Consider the following 18,346-nt stretch of genomic DNA (forward strand, 5'->3'; position numbering starts at 1 on the left):
CACGGCTTTTGATTGGATTAAATCTGCACGAAAGAATGTGAATAAATTAAAAGTGGTCACACTTTTGGGCGCCTTGCTGTAAAGGAAGCGAATGCAAACTTGGCTTTAAATTCTCAGTACAGAACGACACAACTTTACTCTTTTTAAAATATCTGAGTTGAGTCCATTATTTTTAGGTTTCCTTCGACACAAGTATAAATTTTGGCTGTTAAAAATCTGGTTAAACCCGTGACAAAGTCCCTTTAAAGCGCTGCGAGATATTTTTTCCCTTCTCTATGCTCTCTATGCTCGTACATTATTGCTTTAATTTGTCTTGTACCCAGTGAGTATCGCTCGCCAATTGCTATCCAATGCACTGATGTTGAAGACTTCAAAGGTAATCGATATATCCGACGGCTCCTTGCTCTGCTTTAGGAAAATATGGCAGACTCGGAAAGATAGAACTTTGTTGGACGAAAACAGTGATATTTCGTGACCAGTTAGCAATGTCGCGTGACACTCTTATATCCCATGAGCCTTTGCTCCTTTCCATTTGTGATTCAACCGACTGCGAGCAGACAGAATAGTAGCAAGACTGATTCAAGGACTGTTTTATTGGTTTCATAGTCGGTCTTTTCGCAGCCTGCTTTTTCTTCTATCATCTATATGTCTTGGTACATTTCAGTCAGATGAAAGAAAGCTACTTTTCAATCGAATGCTGCTTCCGCCTTTGACGTGGTAAAGAAATTTTTAATATGGTAAGTCTTTAGCGGAAAGTCTTTGTTTTCATGTTCGTACGTTCTTGACGATTGGTTATAACTTGTTCAGAATTGATGTAAGGGATCGCAAGTGTTTCTGCTGTTATTCGATCGTAATTCATTTATAAAACAATCGATGTGAACGTTCTGCACTGGGAAGGAGTTTTATCTTGATCGACCAAAACTCGTTCAGTTTATTTGTTATGTCAAGTATAAAAATTATGTGAATGCGTTGATTGCATGTATTGCGAATTATTATCTTTTTCTCCAGCATTTTTATCTGCTTAACAGTTATTTTTGTACTTAAATTGTTAAAATAACGTGATTTTAAATTGTCTTCACTCTCCAGAGTTTTTCTATTGCGTGACAGTCCTTTGTCAGTTGTTTGATCACGCTCGTAATTAAAATTTTCATCCGCCGAACAAATTGAAAGCTCTTATAATGCGCTACCTATGTTTAAATATAAACCTGCCTTGTAAGATTTAGCGATAAGCACCATGCATGTGCATGTTAGTACAAGGGATTTCAGCTCGTTATTCAGGTTTAAGAATAACCGCGCGTACTTGAATCAAACGGTTTGTTTTGCTTTGAGAATATTGGCAAAGACGTTAAAAAATCATAAAAATACTCCTCTTTGTTTACACTGACATTGATGATTCATGTACACATTGATGTCAGCACAAGTCAATTATTGGTGACAACAAACGGCATACGGTGGCGACCAAGATCAAAACACGTGGAATCTCGGCTATTTCCCAAGTTTTACTCAACCACGACCACGCTTATGGCGAGGATATTTACTACGTGTTTAGTATAGAAACCAAACAAATTACGCGATACCATTGGCCTTTCAAAATGCGCGCAAAACGGGCCGCCGCGTCTGCATCCACGAAAGAATTTGAGTTAATTACTAGCAAACTTTATAAAATACAATATCTATCTATTTATCAAAAAAGTAGTTAATTTGCCTCGTTTCTTGTGAAAATGATACTCTAAAGCTTTCACATGGTTAACTTCGACGTTGGTAAAAGCTTGTTGACTTACCAATTAAAAAAAAATTGGTTACTGATCTAACTGCTGAAATTCCAACCACCCCTCTCCCCGTGAAATGGGTACATGGTCGGTTCTTGCATGCGAAGTTCCAAGTTACAATTTGGTCTTCACATGGTTTTGCATGTAGTTGTTTGCAAGGAAACGCCAAGGTCTTGGCCGAACCGTTTCAGTGGCTACTCAAAATAAGTAAAATGATGCCAAAGCTTCTTAAAATACTCAAGCCGCACCTTTGTCTCTTTCTATAGGAAGTTTTATAACTACTACTTGGACGTTTCCAGCGTCATGTCTAGTAGAATATTACGAATTACCCTGTTGGCAGACGAATGGAAGTCCTCCAAAGGTGGTCTGTCAACCCTGAACAGAGAGTTGGCTAAACAGTTGGCTAAACATCCAAACGTGACTGTCACTTTGTTTGTACCAAGATGCACTGAATACGACAAGAAAGCAGCTAGCAGTCATGGTATAAGCATTGTAGAGGCAAAAGAGCGGCCTGGCTTTGACTCAATTGACTGGTTGTGTTTCCCACCAGGTGATCTTGTCATTGATATAATCATTGGACATGGGGTAAAGCTTGGCAAACAAGCTCAAGTGATCAGGGACTCCCATCATTGTACATGGGTGCAAGTTGTACATACAGCCCCAGAAGAACTTGCGATGTTCAAACCTTACTCTGGTGCCATTTCTCGAGGTGACGAGAAACAATGGACTGAGGTGAATCTGTGTAAAATTGCTGATCTTGTAGTTGCAGTTGGACCCAAACTTCATGAGTTCTACTCGGCCTACCTTAGCTCGTGCGAAAAAAATGTCTTTAATCTGACGCCAGGTATCTTTACTGAATTTTCTACTTTGAAGCTTTCCATCAAAGGAGCTAAGAAGTTTCGTGTTCTAGTATTTGGACGCGGTGACTCTGAAGATTTCGAACTAAAAGGATTCGACATTGCTGCAAAGGCCGTCGCAGAATTGAATGACAGAAGTTACCATCTCATCTTTGTGGGTGCACCTAGCGAAAACGAAGAGCAAGTGGCGGATAAGTTACTGGAGCAAGGCTTAAACCGAAGTCAACTGACTGTTAAAGGCTATCTTGAAAACCGTGATGACCTTGCGACATTGCTGTCTACAGCAAATCTTGCTATTATACCTTCAAGAACTGAAGGATTTGGTTTGACTGCCCTTGAAGCCTTATCTGCTGGTCTACCATTCCTTGTCAGTCAAAACAGTGGATTTGGAGAAGCCCTGCAAGAAATACCTTCGGGCTCTTCTTGGGTTGTAGATTCCGAAGATCCAGAGCAATGGGCCGAGGCCATCAAATGTGTGCGAGAAAAACGCAGGGAAACAGCACTTAAGGAGTGCCAAGAACTACACACACGCTATGCTGAGAAGTACAGCTGGGAGAAGCAGTGCAACGATCTTGTGGAATTGATGGGTTCCTTGGTTAACGGTAAATACTTAAAATAAAAGTATTTTTCTTAGACATACAATGAAATTTCGATTTCTCGAGCCCCCGACAACTCGAACCAAAAGTGGTTTCCCTTTCCTCAGTCGAGCACTGTAATTTTACCCTTGATTTCTCAAACCCATTATTGTTTCCCTTGGAGGCTCGACAAATCGGGATTCCACCGTTAGAAGTCTTATGAAGGATTGTTGCGTTATATTTTTTAGACCTACTTTTACCATTGCCAGTATACTTCCGAGAAAGATCTTTTGAATCTACATGTAAACTGTGCTGTTCAATAAAACAGTAAGTGCTGCTCCGGTAAGCAGAGCTTACCATGAACAAGGAGCCAACGAAAAAAAAAAAGCTAGTCAGCTAATGATTGGTTTCAGTTACTTATTCTATACTTATGCAGTTATCATAGTGCATGGAATGATCGAAAATAAGCTATGTTTACTTTTCTACTTGGTCATCATGATAAGCTGTGGTCATTTTTTTTTTATCGTGTTTTGGTTTGTAAATGTTCAAGAACGCAGTTTAAACTAAATTGCAGTTTTTTTGAAGGTTCAGGAAGTGCAGTGGAACCAGCAGTATTTGTTCCGTCGCAGAAAAGAAGTCAAGCTAAAAATGAAACGTCCGGAAGGAATGCGCAAGAAGAACAGACATTAGCTACTTCGAAAGGTGAAAGGAACCAAACAGTTTTAATTCTGAGCCCAGAACCCTTGGCCGCAGTCGGTAGAGAAGACGAGCATGAAAAAGTTTTATACGCGAAACGACTGAGCGTATTTTATTATCCGTTGTCATCCATGGCCTCTGTCCGAAAGGAACAGGTGTCGTAAAATCAAGCCAGATATTTAATCAAAACTGAGGCAAACCTGGATGATTTACAATTTAGAGAAAGAACTTACGGGGTAGGGTGGGAGAGCATTTCAGAAGACCCCTTGTTACGCGTTGTTTCCCGTTTTCCACAGTATGTTTTCGGTACTGAAGTAGGAAGTGTACTAATGTTTTTTTGCTTTCTGCCCGCTTATTTAGATAAACTTAAAATACTGCAGTGGGACAGTGTTTCGGAGCCTGGAGGAAAACGGTTGAACGGCAAATCAGTAAAGACATCAAAGCGAACAAGTCCTTTGCAGGAAGATCAGTCCGTTACTGAACAAAGAGTAGAAGATAGCAGTAGCTCAGATATTCGCACAGTCATGGCAAAGCACAGTCATGGAGCCAGGCCTAAAGAAACGTCGCCTTCAAGCACTGGAAGAACTAAGCAGGAAGGTTAGATAGAAGAGTGTTTATTGTTAAGTTATAAGTTAGTGGCGGCCATTTCCAATAATTTCTTTCCGTTTTACGTTCTTTTAGTATATTTCGATATTATTGAAACAGTACTGACTGCGCTGTTTTTTCGGATCTACCTTTTGCTGTCGTCCCAAGCAGTGCACTTTTATCTATAAGGAGGTCTGCTTCAGTAAGCGGAGTTCTCCATGAAGACAGAGATAGACCAGAAAACATAATGTTCAAGTTTTGCAAGCGGACATATAGCTGATTGTTGACAGCAACTTACTCTGTACATAGTCGTTTGTTACAGTGGATGAAGATCAGTTAGGTTACTTACACGGCTCAATTGCATTACAAACACAAAATACCATCGGCTCAACACCGGAGTGTCCGTGATATTGAGGTTAAGTTTATATGAATTTGTTCCCTGGGGCCGACATTTAGTGTCCGTTGTCGATATTGGAGAGGGTCCGTATTATAGAGGTTTTTTCTAAAGAAAATATTAGAGAATTTTGTTGGGACATCGGAAATTGTCCGTAATAGAAAGGTGGCCGTATAAGAGAGGTGTACGTACGGAGAGGTTCGACTGTAACCCTTTCACTCCCGAATTTTCCCCCAAAACACGTTTTTTGACCGTTAAACTGAAATTTTGGTGCTTGATCTTGAATTTATCTAAACATTGCTAGAAAAGCACTTTTTCACACTGCAGCAACATTTTGCGCAATAAATAGCGCCTTTAATGTGCGTTTAGGAGTAAAAGGGTTAAGGACAAAGGCAAAGGGTCGCTCAATCTTTTATAACATACGCTCCATGGGCGTTACGTTTGTTTGTATTTTTGGCTTTTCCGTCCACGCTTTTCTGTTGGTTTGCGCGTGTTGCATTGCGCCCCTCCCCCACGGGGATTTCACGTTGTCCAACAGGTTTATAATTTTAGGTGTGCATTTGAGTTTGGTACAGGGTTGGTCCCTTCTTAGCTTTCTTCTTTAAGTTTGATAAACGAACGTTGACGCGGTTATTTGATTTTCTGGTAGAGTGGTAGCCTGCTCGCAGGCTACCGTTCTGGCCCCAGTTGTTCAAAGGGTGGATAACACTATCCACTGGATAAATTGCTATCCAGCGGATAAGTGCTGACAAAACACTACGCTATCCACTGGGTAGTAATTTATCCGGTGGATAGCATTATCCATGCTTTGAACAACCGGGGCCAGGAGGCAACTGCAATGCAGGGTCGAGTACTTTACAATAGCCTCTATGTCTCATTACGATGCGATAATAATTTAATTCAATTATGTATTCTTGAAAACGTTTCAGCAAGTGAAGTGGAACTAGCTGCAGTAGTTGCTCCTTTGCAGAGTAGAAGTCAAGCTGCAGATGAAAAGTTACTAATCTAGTACTGCATTGAACTTTCCCCATTTCGTAGCATAATATATCTAATGTTGTTTACTTCCATATCAATGCCTCCAGAAATTTCAGGACAAAGACCCTTTGCTTTGGAAGCTAACAAGGCCATTACTGAAGGGAGAACGTGTGTCAAGAGGGTACAGTGAGTTTTTTTGCAACATATTTAACTGGAAGACGAGTATAATTTTTACGACATGCCTTTTTACAACTAGAGTTGCTTGCGATAACACTATGATTGTCAGAACAACTACGTGAATCCGATATTTCACAAGCAGTGTCCAGCACAGCGATTGGAGCGTTAACAAAACCAGAATCGGACCGGATTGACAAAACCCGGACCGGATCGGGCAATTTTTTTGTTTTACGCCCACTTTAGACACTCAAATAGCTTTTTTTTTTAAATTTATCAAACAGGAAAAAGGAAAATGTTCAATATAAAGTGCACCGTGGTAGCGTCAGTCCGGGTTGTACAACTGAAGAGCGAGTGTGATGACCGCTAAACCATCGGGAGCTGGCTCCCAGATATCATAAATTTTACTTATATCAGTCGGGGGAACAAGTGCCAGTTGATGGCGACATCACTTCTCCGAGAAGAGACTGAGCCCGCAGTTTTCGTCCCAGACGTTGCTGAGCAACATGACGAATTCGTACGCGCGATTGCTTTTGGAGTACCGTGAGCGCTCGCGCTAGTTTTTGATTGGATGAAATAATTCTTAAATTCTTCAAGTGGTTCAGCGAAGATTTGCCAAAACCGGCACTTGTTCCGACTTCGACTTCGTCTCGGGGATTATTCAACAATAATCACTGAGCCTGAGGCAAATAATTGTTTTAGTATAATTTTTAGAGGTGGTCATCAAGAACTTAAAAAAAATAGCGATAGCAAACAAGAAAACAGCAAACACAAGTGTTCGCTTGCATACGGTGTAAACCAGTTTAAATCATCGATTGCAATCAGAATTTATTTAGTTAAAGCAATAAAACGGAACAAAACAAACACAATGAGAAAGATAGATGTCCGTTACCTTTGTATGATTGTGGATGACTTCTAAGCGAATGTGCGAATCCTCTAAAAATGAGTAGCTCCGGTGAGAAGAGAACTAAATAATGTTTGCTCAATCGATCTGACTGAGTTTCTCAATCGCCAAAACCGCCGTGTTTACGATCATTTCTAATGCCTTGAGAACCATCTCTTAAAAATATTTTCGGTCCAAAAGTTTTGGTAGTTAATTTGAAAAAATCCCAATGTTTAAAATATCCAGGGCTTGGTCTGGTTTCTTTCAAATCAAAGAAATTTTCATTCAGCAAAAGCGGCCATGTTTACTTCCCTGGATGTCAAAGGTGGCGTGGCTAAGTAACCAAGCCTTCAAAGCTATAATCACCTCGCGCGGAGTGATTATAGCCTCATAAGCCAAACTGCTCGACCAATCAGAATGCTTCAATTCCTATAATCACCTCTGAAATTATACTAAATCGTGTTATCCTTACAAATATAGAACGTTAACCGTAAGCAGGCTAACCACAGCGCAAAGTACGCTAACCGAAGTGAATAGCATGCTAACCGGAGTGCATAGTAGGCTAACCGGTTACTAGTTACCAGTCGATGACCGTGTTGGCGGCCATCTTGAAGTGGGTGTAAAAAAAAATTGCCAGGATCGGACCGAATTGACAAAACCCACAGGCAGCCCAAGCTCGCGTTTGAGCGGTCGGTAAATAATCGGTGTTGCGTAACACTAGACCGTTGAGAATGTTATAAGGCTTTGTATGAGAATTGTTATCACTGGGTCGATTTTGCCGTATTTATGCTAAAATTTTGTAAATATACAAAATAAACTTACTTTTGCCATTTGCCAGCCTTTTTCCTTTTGCCTGTCAATAGGTTAAAAAAATGTAAAATATATAAAATCAATACAAAAATACAAAAGAAGCAAAAATAATTTGAAAATTATATTTCTAGATTTATTTTATCGATAATATAACTATTTGTTGAACTACACGACGGTCAGAAATTTTCATACTTTAAAATTAAATGTTACCTGACTCAGCGTCTCTTTCATTGATATTTTCTCTCGTTTTTTGTCGTTCACCTTTGTTTAATAACGGAGGTAGCTACAGTAATTACAGTAAAAACCCGCGAGTAAGAACCTGTTAGGCTAAAATATGCAAATAAGGCCCCATCCACACTGACCCGGGTAAATTTAAAAACACATCTTTTTTTTCCCGGTTAGGCCAACCGTCCACACTGAACCGGCGTTTTCGGTCACCGAAAACGGAGGTTTTCAACAACGCTCACCAAAGAAGCGTATCGTTTTCAAATTTACCCGGGTCAGTGTGGACGGGACCTTAGACACCCTTTTTTTAAGAACCTATTTAGCCTCGAATTTGGAAACAGGATCTTTTTTTCTAAAATTGATTAAAGCTGTTTACTTTTGGGAAATAAGTTTGGGCAAAGCATTACTGTGCATGTATATCATGTCATATTCTAAATGACTAGTACTTCACTTTTGAGTAATTTTTTTTCAAAAATAAGGCCACCCCAATAAAATGTTTCGTATCCCATCGCCCCGTCTCTTGTGATGGTGGGTCTGTCAGTCGGGCAAAAAAAAAAAAAGAAAAAAGAATAAAACTTGAAAACACTTACAAAGTCAACTCGAAAACATGGTCTTTTTGTTAATATTACTACTCTTCTTTTGCTTCGTTTTTTGCTACACAGATGGGAGACATCGAAAGAAAAACACAGACTGAGATAGCTGTAGAGCTTCAAGAGCACCTCAAGGGCATTTCAGTCGATATGCGAATGTTTTCTCTTTCCATGAGATCTCTTTATGTACAAAAGGTGGTTAGTACTAGAACAGAAGCTGCAAAGAAATTCACAAAACCCTGTGACGACACCAGGAGCGACGCGATGGTGTACCTGAAAGGTGTCCTCCCACTTTCTACCAAATTTGTTGCATCCATCAGAGAATACTTTGAGTATTATGAAGCTCTTAGCTACAACGATTGGTGTGAGATGCTTTCCGACATCCTTCAAGAGACCATTAGCTACAGGGAACTCTGTGAAACGCTGGTAAAGATGCATGAAGATATCTTCGTAACGCTCACGAAGCGAAAAGACGAGGCCATGATGGTCGCCAGAGAGTTGAAAGACCTTAAAGAATTCGAAAAGAAAAAGAAGGAGCTAGAGGAAAAAGCAGAAAGACGATATAGCTGGGCGATTGGACTCGCCGTCATCCCGTTCGTTCGCGAGTTTGCAAGCCCTATTGTAGTGTCGGCGGATTCATATTGGGCACAAGCAGTTGCTAAAGGCGCCCAAGCTCAAGTTCAAGAGGCTGCTGCAGTCATAGTGAAAGAAACCCTTATCCCTGCCTTTGAAGCCTTCATAGATGGCATCAAGAAAGCTGCCGGCTTTTTTTCCGTTATGGAGGAAGAATTGCGCAAGTTTGAAAGCAAAGCTGAGAAAGGCCAGAGAAATCCAAAGCTTCTTTACTACAAAGTGATGAACAAGGAGCCAAGAGATATGAAGTCCATCTGCCAAGTCTTCTATGCAGTTCTACCAGATGTCAGGGCCGACTTCCTAGCTATTCCGTCTGAGGGAACAGACCAGAACTACATAGAAAAGTGGCTGGAGAAGCAGAAGAAGATGATCAGAGATAACTGTAAAACTGGGCCGCTTGCCAAGAAGATGCTGGCAGCCATTACTGGTGGCGAATAAACGGCGGCCCGATGATTTAAATCCACTGCGTCACAAAATTGAGTGACACTTTATAGTTCTTTGTAGTACACAGATTCACTTAAAAAAAATGCTTTTCGTGTAGTTTGTTATGATGCTTCAGTTAAAAGTGTGTGAAATTGTATCTTTTAAGATTTTTAACTATTGGAAAGTTGAACTGATATACGCCTAGGCCTCTGAGAGTGTTTTAAACCAATTGTTAAACTTTTAAACAATGCTGTTGTTTCGCCAATTGAATGAAATGAAAAGTTTAGGGCTCGAAACAATTGTTTATCATTCAAAGTTGACTTCAACTTCATCGATTTGTTAGCAGAAGAGCAGATATGCTCAACAGGATCTCAATAACCGACACAGCTTCCAGAATCGATTTCTCTGCCAGAACTTTTTTATTGTTTTCCTTACCTACTGAATGAATTGTGTGTATTTTTGTGTGTTTTTATAAGACCATGTATAATCGAAACTGATTACAATTGAATAAAATAGTTTAAACAAAAACAAAATATTCGGCATTGATTGACTTAACGGAGGATGTTAATATTTCTAGTGACTTTCAAAACTTTGTAAACTTGTGTATATCAAAAAAAAGATATAGATTGAAGGGCATTAAGTTTTAAAAAGAGCCTTTAAGCCCCATCCAAAATGTATGTTAGTCTCTACCAGTTTCCACAGCTACCTCAGTTTCTATCTTCGTTTCCAAAAAAGCATACACCATAAACTTCACTAAGGACTTTTCAAACAGGATGTAAACTTGTCAGACACAATATAATTTCAGCCCTCTTACTCATGTGAAGTATTTATGTACTTCGGTATGGGGAAAGAATTGAAGCATTTCATCGTTGCATAGTCGACTTGCGTCTTAAGCTGCGTTCACACTAGGCCGAAACATGATTAGTCTGATCCCGAATGAAACATGTTTCGTTGTGAAAAGTGTTCACATTAGGCAGTGCATTGCGCGAATCATGATTGAAACATGATTAGTCTGATCATGATTGAAACTACCTCACGAGGTAGTTTCAATCATGATCAGACTAAATAAGTTAAAAATGGCGGACAGGCGGTGAGGAGGCGAGCGCCCAAAAGCTTCAAATTTGGGCTTTCCATGCGACCAAATGTTTATTTAAAATATGGGCTAATAAAGCGATCCAATATGAATTATCGGTGATGGATAGGAAGCAGAATATTTGGCAGAATATCGCCACGAAAGTTTACGATTCGGCTACAAGCCAGGCAAGCGCGCAGCATTACAGCATTGCAATGCAAAAACAAACTTTACAAAATAAAAATCTTCTGTTACCGACTGATAGCCAAAATTCTGACAATACTGTTTTCTTGCTAAACGCTTAAAAGCCCTGCTTCATCGAAGGGCTTGAAAGTAGACAGAAATAAAAAGATTTATTGGAAACTTTATTGTAATTTCGAGCTATATTTTTACGGTTAAATAAAGTGTAAAGATTTATGCAAGAACCGTGAAACCGCATAAATTACACACCAGGCATGAAACGTGTTTGAAACTGACACCTAATGTGAACAATTCAATAACAAGCATGTTTAGGTGAAACATGTTTCGTTGAAACACGTTTATTCTAAACATGTTTCGGGTTAAATGTGAACGCAGCTTTAGTTGTTAATTGATTTTATTTGATAGAGTCAGTGTTGTATTTTCTAAGAAATTACCAGAACTGGAAGTGAATTCCGCTTTCTAAAACCAATTTGTTAATCATGCTGCGGCTATCCTTTCAAACAAAGTTTTTAACTATATGCAACATTGTAAGAAAAACCTTTTCGTTAGTAAAGGTTACTATTCCATGTTAATTTCGACAGATGGAATTTATTTTCTGCTTTCCTTTCATTATTTTAGCGAAAAATCTTTAAGAGGTCGAGTAAGGCTGAATTTATACTGTCATGGACTCGTGAAAGGATCAACTTTTGTTTGCGACCACAAAACAAGTATCTTTTCTTGTAAGGTTCCTCGTGGAAGCTTAACGGGGAGCTTGCAAATCTGTTATTTGTTCATCCGTTATCTGCCAACATATAAGTTCAAGTGGTCCATTTTTTAGGATGTTCATTCGCTCTTTACGAACAAATTTTTAAAGTACTATTTTGTTTATTAATAACCGTCTTGTTGTGGGTTGTTTTTTTACTCTTAATCCTAGAAATCGTAATTTACCTTGGATAACACGCGCTTGAAAACTTGATTATACCAGACCTGAAACCCATAAGAGGGTTCAAACGTGTAACGAATATTAGGTTTGCTAAGTACTGGTTTGGAAACCCCTTGCCCGAGTGTTTGCACAAGTTGCCGGGAATTGCATACCACAATATCACAAACTAGCTTTGCGTCCTAAGATGTAGCGATCTTTTAATGACTGCCAGCTCATTCACCAACCGTTTAAGTGGAGGTCAGCCGATTTTTCTAATATTTTCAGCATTTGATATTTATGAGATAAGATTGGTGGCATTTAAATGATTTTCTGCCTTTTTAATCCTGAGATTGACCACCCCCTAGTTTTTGGCATAGAAAGTACTAAAACTCCATATAAAAAGTCCACCTTTTCGGTACTAGAAACAGATCGTCATTTTGTATTTCGTGCATAAACTTTTTTCTCAAGGTTAGTTTAACTAGTTGTTGATGTTTTGCCTGCTAAGAAACAAATTTTCAGTTTAACTGTAGGTAGCTTGTGCCTCGACACAGAGTGAATTTCGTTGGTTTTTAAATTTAATTTTTTTCAAAAGTGCGGTGGTTTATTTTTTTATTAAAAGCCATTTTATAACAGCCCATATTCTTCTTAATCAAAAGCAAGAATTTATTGATTGTCATGGCTATTTTCCCTCAAAATGAATTCACACTAAAATATCTCATAACATTTCAAAATAAAACATTTTTATTTTAATTTATTTTAAAGGAGTAGAAACTTTAGGAAATGTGTTAGAAATTGTTTTCGAAATAATTAAGTTAATAGATATGGTAGGCCGTGCATAAATTCATTGTTTATTTCCCGCGAAAATTTAGTCGTATTATTGGGTTTTCATAGTATTAATTCCAGATTAGGTAGGCTGATTAAACATGCTCCTGTTATTTAGGCAAAAGCGGATTTCAATACATAAGGTTCCAAGTTCAGATCATTCAAGGTAAAATAAACAGTATGATTCAAGCATAAATAGTAAGCGGAATAAAAAAATTCAACACAAACAGAGCAATTAGTGATCAACAGCGTAAAAACCTTTTGATCCTTATGAGCGGTGCAAATTGCGCGGTATAGGAGCTTTTCTTACTTAAGAATGGATACGAATTCCACGAAAAGTGGGCCACACGAATGCAACTGCTGCAATCACAAAAACGCTATCGCTGTTATTAGTGAGAGGTACTAAAATTTCACAAGTCAAATTAGATGGTTGTCACGTGGTTGTCGTCTAATGTAAAATATACACACCTTATTCATAAATGGCGGAACGCGCGAAAGAGTTTGGGTCGAGTACATAAAAGCGAGGCGAGTGCGAGGGTCTGAATGGGGGGTCCACATGTCGGTAGTCGGTTAAAAATTCCTTACTTTGTCGGTTGTCGGTTAAATTTTTGTTTCGTTTCCTCAGAAACGATACGGTATTATTTTGGCTTCGATGTGAACTATTTACACAGTGGGGGCTACTATCCAATCAGAAGAACGGTCGTAACCACAAAGTAAATACGTTTGACCGAAGGCAATTTATTTCGTAAAAACATGTTCTTCAAATATCGGAAAGATATTCCTCAGCATGACCAAAAAATATTGAAATTCGTTGCAAACAGAAATATCTGACGACTGCAATGGTTTTAAGTTTGATTAAAGCGATGTATTGTAAGAAAACTAGAGAAAGCTCTCGTAGCGTTTAATTGTTAAGTAAACATTCTAGCGATTTTCTGTAACGGAAGTAAATTTCCACCAATCAGTGTTTGCAAGCTCAAACAACAACGGGATGACTTGTCGTGTTTGCTCGCACGGGGGGATGCTATCCAATCACAAGAACGGTCGTAACCACAAAGTAAATTCGTATGACCGATGGCAATTAATTTCGTAAAAACATGTTCTTCAAATATTGGAAATATATTCCTCAGCATGACCAAAAATATTGAGATTTTTTGCAAACAGAAATATCTAACGACTGCAATGGTTTTAAGTTTGATTAAAGCGATGTATTGTAAGAAAACTAGAGAAAGCTCTCGTAGCGTTTAATATTATTCTGAAACGAAAGTAAATTTCCACCAATGTTTGCAAGCGCAAAGAAAAACGGGATGACTTGGCGTATCTCGTGTTTGCTTGCACGGTAGAGCTTAAGTGCGCTACAAAGAGAAGTGCATATTTGCAGGTGACTTACAAAGTTATTTGCACTTCATGTAACACTAGAGGAATGTATAAATGTGGGAGATTGCCCTATTCTATTTGTACAGGAAAATTACGGCATCTTCGACGTCACAAACAGCGCGAATACACGCAGTTGCGTGCGTTCTCGCGTGGATGTACCCGGAATTGCGTGATCAGTGTCACGTGCGTCGCAAAAACATTCGAGTCTGCACGGAAAGTTGAGAACGAAAAAGAAGACCGTCAAGTTCTGTTCAAAGTTTTATTTTGTATGGACAGTATCGTAAAACAAGTTGTGCAACTGCCGTGTCGAACTAAATTCGTCTCCGTAGTTGATGTAACGCTCAACATTAACTACCGTTGCAACTGCTGGAGCAGATTTCTGAGATTAAATTAATGATATAAACATTATTTGGATTATTCAAAGCCATCGCGGTCTGATTGAAACTCCACAGTATCGCCAAGAATGCAAATCGTTATTATCAATGTTACCAATGCCAGGCTGTTACACTGACAACAGAAGCAACTTGGCTGTGTCTTATTCTGTGGAGATAATTTTATATTTGCCGGGAGAGTGTGCAGCGTGGATCGAGCAAATACAATCCTGGTATGACTATATATAACATATAACATAAAACTTTCTTTAAACTTAAATTTTGCTTAATTAAAAATCCCGGTTAAAAATCTGTGTATGGTAGCTTTTTACATTAATTTGCCCTGGTTGTTTACGTGTCTTTGTAAAGTGACAACAGGCATTTGATTTTGAAGAAATGGCTTCGAAGCAGTGTGCTTATCTCTGTTCTTGTCGACCAGGGTTTTGGTTTGTCTTGAATTTGGCATTTATTTGATTTGAGCATGTGATCAACTCAGAGAAGTATATACCTCAAGCTTTTTGTCAAAAGGTAATAATTTCATCTACGATTAAAGTGTTGTTTTTCATTTTATCAGAGATCAGTAGTCACAAAACACTTTATTTATGGACCTGATTTATTTTGGATTGTTTGTTTCAAAAAATAAACCATTTAAATTAATTGCATTACGGTACTCTGATCTTGCATTTTACTCTTGTGGTTTGATGTTTCGCCACATTGGACCTTCTCCAAATTAAAGTAATCCACAAACCCATCCGCAATCTGGAAACGAAACACTATTTCTTTTTGAAATAGCTGCTTGTTCGACCTTTGTCGGTTGTCGGTAAATCTCAGTTAATGATTAAAAGTGCAAGTTAATTATTAATATTTGTTATTTAATTTACGCAGTTTTAAGACTTTAATGATATGAAAATTTGTAATAATTCATTATTTGGTTGTACTTCGTCTTGTACCGATAAAATCAGTTTGCATCAGCAAATGCTCGTCAAATATTACTTATACACATCGAGCGAAACTGAAATTTGGACCGTTCTCAGAAAAGAATAAATTTAAAGGCAGTGTTATTCATTTACCAATACAACGGAAAGATGCTTATCAACTCTTTTACTCGCTTCTTCTATTCGCTAATATCATCCGATATTTAATTTGGAAGCTCAAGCAACCACTGCCCACCGTTACAATTGCAAATTTTCGCATTTTTCCCGCAAGCGTTTTCGGCAGACGAAATAACTTCAGCGAGAACCCGCCAATGCCAAATTGATGCACCTGCTCCTTTAGCCCTAAAAACTCCGTTAGATGTTTTTTTTAGCTTGGAAACACCTTTATGAGATTTTTTCCACCGGAACTCGGCTACGATGGCGTTCGATGGCAACCTCCTCGCCTTACAATCACTTTAACAATCCCGCTCATGGCCTGTCACCACATGAAAAACCAACGCGCAGTGAAATTACAACAGCAGGACGCCTTGTGGCCTCGATTACCAGCCACTGTTCTACAAATGAACCTCCGCTGCTGCTCGAAAAGGTGACAGAAAACTTTATAAATGACTAAGTTTTGAATTGGTGTGGTTACTTCTGAACTAGACAGTTCTTTCTGAATACAAACGTCTGTATAACATCGGACCATGTTGGTTGTCGGTTAGAATATATTTGTCGCTAATCGGTAATTTTTTCCTCGTTTTGTCGGTAGTCGGTAATATTTTTCGCCCTTTGTCGCTAGTCGGTTAACCCCATTCAGACCCTCCTACAGAAAAGTAACCTTAACGGAAAGAAAACAAGCATACAGAAAGAACCCAGCAAAATAACTGGCTATAACGCCAGCTTTGCTGTGTTTTTATTGGTTATTAGCCTTTCATGCCTCGCCGTTATTCTCACCACCGTACTAAATGATATTCTGAAGGATGACGGGTGGGCATTCCTGTCCGGTGGTGTAAGTTGCCTTTTTGCATTGGCTGCTGTCGTGTTTCTAACAAGGCAACCTAGAAACTACCCTAAGTTTTCAATCACGGTTCCATGTTTTCCCTGGCTTCCAATTGTGACCATTTTTGTTAATATTTTGTTGATTACCGAGTTGAATTACTGGACATTTGTACGATTTGGTGTGTGGCTTGTTCCAGGTAAGGAATTGTAGAAAAACATTTCTGTATTTCATAATTTGTTTAGAACTATCCATCTTTGCAGTCCTTTCAGTATATATAACATTGGCCAAAGTCTCAGGGGAGAGTAGTACTCTACATATTCTTGGGTGGGGAGGGTGCCGCTTGGTCGCTGGTCCTGCTGGTTCCTATTAAAGACGAAAATCTGGCATTTTTCTACATTATTTAGAAGAGTCTCTCGCAGTGTTTCTTGTTTTTTTTTTTTGTTTTTTTTTTTTTTTTACCCTGTTTAAGAAGCTTGCACTTTATCCCACTGGCATTGTTGTAGCATAAATTTGCTCCGCGCCAATGCCTTAGTCAATGGAAATAAACAATGTTGCCTTCAATATGCCCTAACTGGCGGCGCATCCTCGTTAAGGTCAAATGAGGAAGTGCCTCCTTTGGGACCAAAGTGCTCTGGGTTTCGTTTACACGACAGCAAAATAGATTCTTTTTTGTGTTGCAGGATTGTTGATCTACGGATTCTATGGATACAGGCGAAGCAACGAAGCACTTAAACCAAAACAGTCATCAGAAGATGATTTCATAATGTGCGAGAATCTTGACGTGGATGCGCGCATTCAACACATACAACCCAAACCAAAGCATTTCCAGGATATTCTTGACGAAAAATGAACTCTGAATTCCTTTATCACGGTGTTTGTAACCATTATCCCAGTGTTTTAAGCGACTGATGCTCATCTAGGAAACAACTCATTGCAGAAAGTCGGGCTTTGTAACAGACAAAGGAAACAATTTACTAGGAAATTTAGCGCCGGGGCGGTTTACTCCTCAAAAATAAAAGACCTTTTAACTCAGCGAGGATACAACAGACCCAATGGAATGCTACTACTCAAATAATTACTATTAGTATAATTTCAGAGGTGATTATAAGAATTGAAGCATTCTGATTGGCCGAGAAGCTCGGCTTATGAGGCTATAATCACCCCGCGCGGGGTGATTATAGCTTTGAAGGCTTGGTTACTTAGCCACGCCACCTTTGACATCCAGGCAAGTAAACATGGCCGCTTTTGCTGAATGAAAATTTCTTTGATTTGAAAGAAACCAGTCCAAGTCCTGGATATTTTAAACATTGGGAATTTTTCAAATTAACTAGGCATTAGAAATAATCGTAAACACGGCGGTTTTGGCGATCGATGATTTCGCCTTCGGCGAATAATTGTAAAATATTGAGCGGAAAAGAATACTATAAGTAATAAGACGATGCAGCGAGGCCGAGTTGGTTGGGCACTGTTTTTATTTATCGGTCGCATCGTTTAACTGGAAACAAATTGGATGACGATGTAATATTTCAAAATAGTTTGGTAAAGTACAATTCCAGGCTTTTAAATGGTTTAAAGCAGCATCATCGACCCGGTTTACCATGAATTCCTATTTGTTACATGTTGTGCAGTTTAGAAGTGACTAAGAAGAAGGATAATGAACGCGATTTTCCATTCAAGGATCAAATAACTCAAATAACTTTGGAAAAACACCGCACATGTATTTCCATCACTTTATAAATACCAAGTTTCACTAGAGATTTATTGGTTATAGTTTTCCCGCATAAGCTTCGACCTGAAAAGTCATCCAAATCTGACCCAGTGTGAAAATAGTGATGTTCGGAGCTTTATTCTTCATTGTTATAAATAATTAATTGACGAAAGGGTCTCCAAAGCTACTTGTGGCAAACTGACAGAAAATCGACTGGTTGTAGTTGAAGCCAAAGTCTGACCAGCTCAAAATGTATACGATTCTCTTAATTGCCTGGTTAAAAAGGGTCGGTCCGTAAAATACGCAGAAAACGATGCGATTCGCCATTCATGAATCACATTCCAATTCAAATAAAAAATCCACAGGAACCAAGTTTTTGTTCAAAAAAGGT

General features: G+C 38.9%; 3 protein-coding genes across 3 annotated transcripts; all 3 read left to right on the plus strand.

Annotated features, from left to right (window-relative positions):
* The first annotated feature begins 565 nt into the window (after positions 1–565).
* Positions 566–6,246, plus strand: LOC144656686 (D-inositol 3-phosphate glycosyltransferase-like). The gene is made up of 5 exons (XM_078516930.1): positions 566–737; positions 2,036–3,228; positions 3,793–3,903; positions 4,258–4,494; positions 5,959–6,246. The coding sequence occupies exons 2-5, from the start codon at positions 2,073–2,075 to the stop codon at positions 6,039–6,041; spliced, it is 1,587 nt and encodes a 528-aa protein (XP_078373056.1). The 5' UTR covers positions 566–737; positions 2,036–2,072; the 3' UTR covers positions 6,042–6,246.
* A 2,359-nt stretch (positions 6,247–8,605) lies between these two features.
* On the plus strand, positions 8,606–9,678 carry LOC144656698 (uncharacterized). The gene has a single exon (XM_078516943.1). It carries the CDS (start codon positions 8,606–8,608, stop codon positions 9,602–9,604), a length of 999 nt encoding a protein of 332 aa, XP_078373069.1. The 3' UTR covers positions 9,605–9,678.
* Positions 9,679–12,901: 3,223 nt separating this feature from the next.
* LOC144657959 (cationic amino acid transporter 2-like) lies at positions 12,902–17,538 on the plus strand. Its single transcript, XM_078518292.1, has 3 exons — positions 12,902–12,984; positions 16,175–16,443; positions 16,928–17,538. Exons 1-3 carry the CDS (start codon positions 12,902–12,904, stop codon positions 17,095–17,097), a joined length of 522 nt encoding a protein of 173 aa, XP_078374418.1. The 3' UTR covers positions 17,098–17,538.
* The last annotated feature ends 808 nt before the right edge of the window (positions 17,539–18,346 follow it).

This window comes from Oculina patagonica, chromosome 6 (genome assembly GCF_052425735.1).
Source record: "Oculina patagonica isolate OP01 chromosome 6, crgOcupat, whole genome shotgun sequence".
NCBI lineage: Eukaryota > Metazoa > Cnidaria > Anthozoa > Scleractinia > Oculinidae > Oculina > Oculina patagonica.